The sequence below is a fragment of the Rhineura floridana genome, chromosome 4 (assembly GCF_030035675.1).
Source record: "Rhineura floridana isolate rRhiFlo1 chromosome 4, rRhiFlo1.hap2, whole genome shotgun sequence".
NCBI classification, from domain to species: domain Eukaryota; kingdom Metazoa; phylum Chordata; class Lepidosauria; order Squamata; family Rhineuridae; genus Rhineura; species Rhineura floridana.
In genome coordinates, this window is record NC_084483.1 from 92,254,293 (window position 1) to 92,260,486 (window position 6,194).

General features: G+C 45.6%; 1 protein-coding gene across 1 annotated transcript; it reads left to right on the plus strand.

Annotated features, from left to right (window-relative positions):
- Positions 1-455: 455 nt before the first annotated feature.
- DHRS1 (dehydrogenase/reductase 1) lies at positions 456-3,396 on the plus strand. Its single transcript, XM_061623678.1, has one exon. It carries the CDS (start codon positions 1,001-1,003, stop codon positions 1,997-1,999), a length of 999 nt encoding a protein of 332 aa, XP_061479662.1. The 5' UTR covers positions 456-1,000; the 3' UTR covers positions 2,000-3,396.
- The last annotated feature ends 2,798 nt before the right edge of the window (positions 3,397-6,194 follow it).

Below are 6,194 nucleotides of genomic sequence, written 5' to 3' on the forward strand. Positions count from 1 at the left end.
ATCTTTAAAATGTGCTGTGTTCATATTTTTGTCTTAGAGAAATCAATCCTTAGAGAAATCCAGAAATAAGCATCAGTGGTGGACAACATCCAGATTGCCAGGATGTCCTTAGTGTTGGACTTTGATGGAAGTTCAAATCCCATCCGAGCCATGAAACTCACTGGGTGACTTACGGCCAGTCACATTACTACAGGAAATAACCTCAGTGAGGAGAAAATAAATACCAGGAGCTGGAGAGTCATTTCCTGACTGGATTTGGGTCGGTATGTACACTGCTGCTGATCATATGACTGCGGCTGCAAGCGCTGACAATGTCTATCAGTGTTAGGGAAGGCTGTGGGGGTGCGCGAGCGCCCTCTACGCGCTAATTCGAAACATTCCTTTCATCTTCCGTCCCAACGAGTGATCAGCCCTATCCAATCAAACAACCCATTTCCCCACCCCCTTCAGGAAGGTCCTGCCCTGGAAAAACACGCGTGCAGCTGTCTTTTATTTGGACAGCTTGCATTGCGGTTAAACGAGTGCTTTCAAACAGATGTTATAAGTAGCCATTCGGCACCTTTTCCCGGTGTGGAGAATGGCCGGCTGGATTTCCACCTGCAGTGCAACTTTTCACGGCGAGGAGCCTTTGCACCTGAGAAGGGGGGGTGGAGGGAGACAGAAACCCGAAAGCCGGCAGTTCTGAAACGCAAAAGACGCAGAGGATTTGGCTGTGCTGTTTGGGGCTCGAACAGGGGGAGGTACCCTTCCTGGTAAAGGAGTCGTTCCCGAATTCCAAGCTCGGGAGGCGAAGCTCTGGCACGCGCTGATCGAGAAACTCCGGCACTTGAGCCTCATCAGCCTCCGCCCTACTCGTTCGCGGGAGGGGCAACGGGAACGGTATTTAAGCAAGGCGCCTCAACTTGCACTGCTACTGGCCCACCATCCACTGGTCCAACGCAATCCAGGCCTAGAAGTTTGCCAGTTGCCTTTTTTCACCGCCGCCGCCCTCGCCGCCGTAATGGCGGGTATCACTAGGCCTCTGTCGGGGCAAGTGTGCGTGGTGACAGGGGCCTCCCGGGGCATCGGGAAGGGCATTGCACTGCAGCTGTCGGAGGCGGGCGCCACCGTGTACATCACGGCCCGTCGTCTGGAGGCTTTGGAGAAAACGGCGGCCGAAGTACGAGGCCGAGGCGGGAAGTGCGTGCCGGTGGTGTGCGACTCTTCTCGGGAGGAAGAAGTGGCAGCTCTGTTCGACCGCGTGCGGCAAGAGCAGGCCGGCCGTCTGGACCTGTTGGTCAACAACGCCTTCTCCGGGGTGAGTGCCCTCTGTGAAGAGATGGGCATGCCCTTCTGGGAGGCCTCAACCTCCCTCTGGGACCAGGTCAACAACGCAGGCCTGAGAGGCCACTACATCTGCTCAGTCTATGCTGCCCGGCTCATGGTGCCTGCTGGGCGCGGGCTCATTGTCATAATCTCCTCCCCTGGTGGGCTGCGTTACATGTTCGACGTTCCATACGGGGTGGGCAAGGCTGCCTGCGACCGCCTGGCTGCAGACTGTGCCGTGGAGCTACGCCCTTTTAGTGTGGCCTGTGTGGCCCTATGGCCTGGCCTAGTTCGCACCGAAACCGTGCAAAAGGAAGCCGAGCAAAACCCCGAGCCCATCTTCCAGATGATGAAGAAGAAACTGGCCACCATAGGAGAAACCACTGAAGTAAGCGGGAAGTGCATAGTTGGCTTGGCCTCAGATCCCCATGTAATGCGCCACAGTGGTAAGGTTCTCCTCAGTCCAGACCTTGCCCGCCTTTACCAGTTCAAGGATGTGGACGGGAGGGATGTCTTCAACTATGTGTCACTACGAGAAGTCCTTACAGAACTGATGCCCAAATTGGCTGGCCTTCTCCGCCTCATACCTGGATTCATCACCATCCCTAAGTGGGTTCTAGCCCTCTATGCTAGCAAGTTCTCTGTGTATCCGCCCGTTAAGCCTGTTTACACAAAATCAACCAAAAAAGCCTGAGATGTACATTGTACAGAGTTATGGATATACCTTAACATTAGAATTTAGAAATGTTACGTTGGTATTTTCTTGGCTCCTGAATTGTTTTAATTCCTTTGTCATCATTGTTTGCAATGAGAAGTATTTCCAAATTTGATTTGGAAATGTTTTTAGCAAGAGTTTCGGAATTTGCCTCTCATACTAAGGGCTTACTACAAGTACGATTCCTAGAATCCAATCCTTCTGTCTGCACTATTCTCCTTAGTTTGTCAGAAAGCTGTTAACAGTTTCCTTGTAATTCTGTATTCAGTTATTAGTCCAGGTCCTGGGACTTTTGGATGTAACTTTAGTCATTCATGTATTTCAGATGTGATAGAACTAGCCAAGCTAGCTACTCTATTAAATATATTTGTTCTGGAAGATTTTGTAGTAACTGTCTTGACTGTGAAACAGACCTTTTTCTTGGTAGCATCGCTCCATATTTATCAAGGAGGAAATGCCTTTTGGATCTAGAAGATCACCCCAGTGCAAGAAGGGAGGATTCATTTTTGTGATATGAACAACACACACAAACTGCCCAGATAACCTAGAGTCTACAACCCTATGTAATCTGATGACATATTTGGGCAAAAAACCCTTACCAACTTCATAATCTCTTAAGCTCCATTTAAAAAGCTGTGTGATATTTTACAATTTATTTAGAAGACAGATCTAGGCTTGAGAGAAAAGATGTGCTCTGGGATAATGAGTGCTTAACTCTTATAACCTTGCACTTTCAAGCCTCAGCTCACTTCTACCATTACTTTGCAAGGGTAAAATAAGTTACACCAAATCCATCCAAACTATGCAACCTCAGTTAAACTGTAGATACAACACAGCTGTTCAGGTTTTAACCCTACCGATGGCTATGATTTGATTCTCATATTTTGCTTCCAATTACAACAATTAGACTATCCAGGTTTTTTTTTTTAATAACTGCATTAGAAAACATGGTATGAAGTTGCTCATAGCCAGTCCAGGGAAATGAGGCTGGTAAAACTACCTAGGGTATCTCTTTCCACCACCACCTGTTACGAGGCAGGGCCATGGATCCTACTAAACTACAATTCCCACCCCCACCTAAGGGTATGGCTGGTTATGCTTTTCCAAGAGGTTTTGTGCGAAGAGTAACAAGGGCAGTAATTAAGATACAAAACTAAAGCTACGGCATAAATGTTCTGCATAAATGTTATCTTGTTCTTTGGCAAATTTCCCTCACCTACAGTGAATCCCATTGTTTGTTAGGAGCCTTAGTTTTCAGGGTCAGTTAGAGATACACATACACAACATCACCAGACTTTTCTACCCCCCCTTGGCAGGAGGGGGAGAGAGGAAAAAGTCTTTTAAAAACCGAGGCTTGAAGGCAGAAAAAAAAGAAAGAGGAAGGGGGGCTGAGGAACATCAGAGCTCCCACACACGTGTACAACGCTCTCAAGGAATGCATCAAGGACTGCAAGGACAACTAGGGAGAGGGAGTCTCGGTGCAAAACCTTGAGACCAAGAGATTCCTTCCTGCTTTTGGATCAGAGCTCTTCCACACAGCTTCAGCTGTATTCAACCACCCACTCTGGGCATAGGATAGGTAATCTCTCCTACCTTTCACCTCTTATAGTAATAGGGTCCTTTGATTTCTTTAGTTTAAAGTTATGAATGGGTTAGGATATTAATGATTGATGCTGCCACGCACCCAAGTAATTCTGTAATGCTTTTCTACTCTTTCTCTCAATAAAAGAAAGCTTTGCTTTATTTTGGTTTGGACCTGCATTTCTTGGGTAAAATAGATACACCATTTAAGCACATTTCAGGGCAAAGCGCTTGTTTTATCCCTAGCAAAAGATCCCCTCCTCTCAAGGAGGTGTGTTTCATGGGACATGAGGGTGGCAAATTCACACACTCAGGTTCCCAAGAGCAGATGTCGTAACACACCCTTGTTTGGCCTGCCAGGGCATTGATTTCAAGCTGACAGTTCTGGGCTTTAGGAATACAGGTGATAGTAGTGGCAAGGCATCAAGCATAGGAGGACTGATACAAACTCTCCCTTACCTACTGCAGAGCTAGCTAACACGCCATGATGATGTTTTACATACCCTACAGAGATAGCCTTGCCAAATTTAGCACCTAAGACAGCAGCTGACTAGAAAAAGGATAATGAGGAGGGATGGGGATAAGCAGGTTTGATGGTCTTGAGCCTTGTAGCACCTCCAGGCTGCTACTGTCTCCTCTAAGAGAAGGCAGGAAAGAGAGGCTGGGGCAGGTCAAGCACAGTTCACGAGACAATAAATCTGGTCTATTTAAATAACAGCTGAAATCCAAAATGTTCAAGCAATACAATGTAAAAGCTTATAGGTGCATGTGTTAGCATTGTGTGCAACAGAACATTTTAAACAGGGATGCGGAAGTTGTGACCCTCCAGCTGTTGTTGGACTCTCATTTCTGTCAGCCTCAACCAGCATGGTCAGTGGTCAGGAATGATGAGAGTTGTAGTCGTAACAACATCTAGCTGGCTACAGGTTCCTCATCTCTGCTCTAAGGAGGTAACTAAAGAGGCGTTACTGAAGGCTCATTCACATGGTGACTTACTGCAAGATTGGTGCTACTTGTATCCCCATTTAATCTGCATGGATCACTTGATGTTGCAGGCAATCAGCAGCTATCACAGTTTCCTGTATCAACCTATCCAATTCTAATCTGAAAAGGGAAGGTAAAAAAGTCTCTAATTTTATCTCTAGGGTTTGCAGAGGATTGACTCCTATGCTTTTAGGTGGGTATGTCAATCGTTCTCCACACCACTCCCTCCTCCTCCTCCCTTTGTTCATGTCATTTCCTGCTGGTTCCCGTTCTGCAAACCTGCTGCAAACGCTGCTTTATTTTTCTTTCCCCCTAACTTGTGCAAAAAAGCATAACACTGTTCAAACAAATATTTGTATTTCAACTGGATTATAGCAGTGAAAATACAAATAATCGCACTTCAGGGTTTGTTTTTATGAAAGTTTCTCTGGAAGAAACTGAGCATGCTTGGTTGCCAAGGCAACTAAAGGAAGTGGTATTTTGGCCTTAAGAGGGCGTGGTCATTAGGAAGTGGGGTGATTGATCCTTTACCTTCAGTGTGAATGGAAAACAGCAATTGGAAGGTAGGAAGTGTGAACCTTGGAAATTAACACAATAGCAAAAGGTTCGTCTTTAAAATGAAGTTCAGCTCCCATGTGAATGAGCCCCGAATCTACATGGTACCACCAGTTTAAATATTGCAGTAGACATGATGTCCTGCGTGTCTACTTAAGCTACATAGAAAATAGAGATGAAGCAATAACTAGGAAGTTCACCCAAGCAGACTCCAGTTCAGCAGAGTAGGAGTGCACTAGCTCAAACTGCTGGCTCAGTTTAATCTTGAATAACTCCATCCAGACCAGTAATACAAGTTCTAGTTACTCTAGCATCCTACTCAATTATCTTGTACTGATTTTAATGGAACATCCTTGGTAAACAGATGCAGCCTAGCTAATCATTCCAAAGGAATGCAGACAAGTAGCTTTCAAAAAGCATTCCCCCCACATTTTAAGATTGCTTCTGGTCAGAGTGTGGCACTAGCCAAGTCATTGTGTTCTCACATCCTGACCTTTTTAATCCTTTCTTGTTAGCATCAACTCCTTTTAGGATTGATATAGCTTTCAAAGCTTTTTCCAAGTAGAAATGTACTTGGATTAAAAAAAAATCCCACAAATCTCTTGCCACCTTAAGGCCAAACTACATACTAAAACAAAATAAGCTTGATGCTACTAGTTTTATTCTGAAAGAAAAGAGCACCCATTGAACCCTAAATTTAGTGCCATACTTCCAATCCATCTTTGGGCCTATGCCAGTTACTGGCTGCAATCCCCCCCCCCATGCACACAAAGGTGCTGTTTACTGCAAAAAGCACATGTGGGAGCAAAAAGCAGTTGAGGTAGGGGAGGGGATTTGACAGAAAATTGGCACAGGACCCTCTGTGGATCAGTGCTGCTTTTCTTTCAAAATAGAAGTGGTGGCATTAATCAAGCTTTTCAAAAAGGATACTTAATGTAACTTGTAGCTCAGCTGTAAAATCCCTGCAGTTTTTAGAAAATATTGTTCTTACCTCAAGTGGTTGGGAAAACTAAGCACACACTATGCAGTGATGGGCATTGGTTGCAGCACTCAA

What these genes read in the sequence shown, in the direction of transcription:
- DHRS1 (XM_061623678.1), top strand. Translation starts at nt 1,001, where the DNA reads ATGGCGGGTATCACTAGGCCTCTGTCGGGGCAAGTGTGCGTGGTGACA.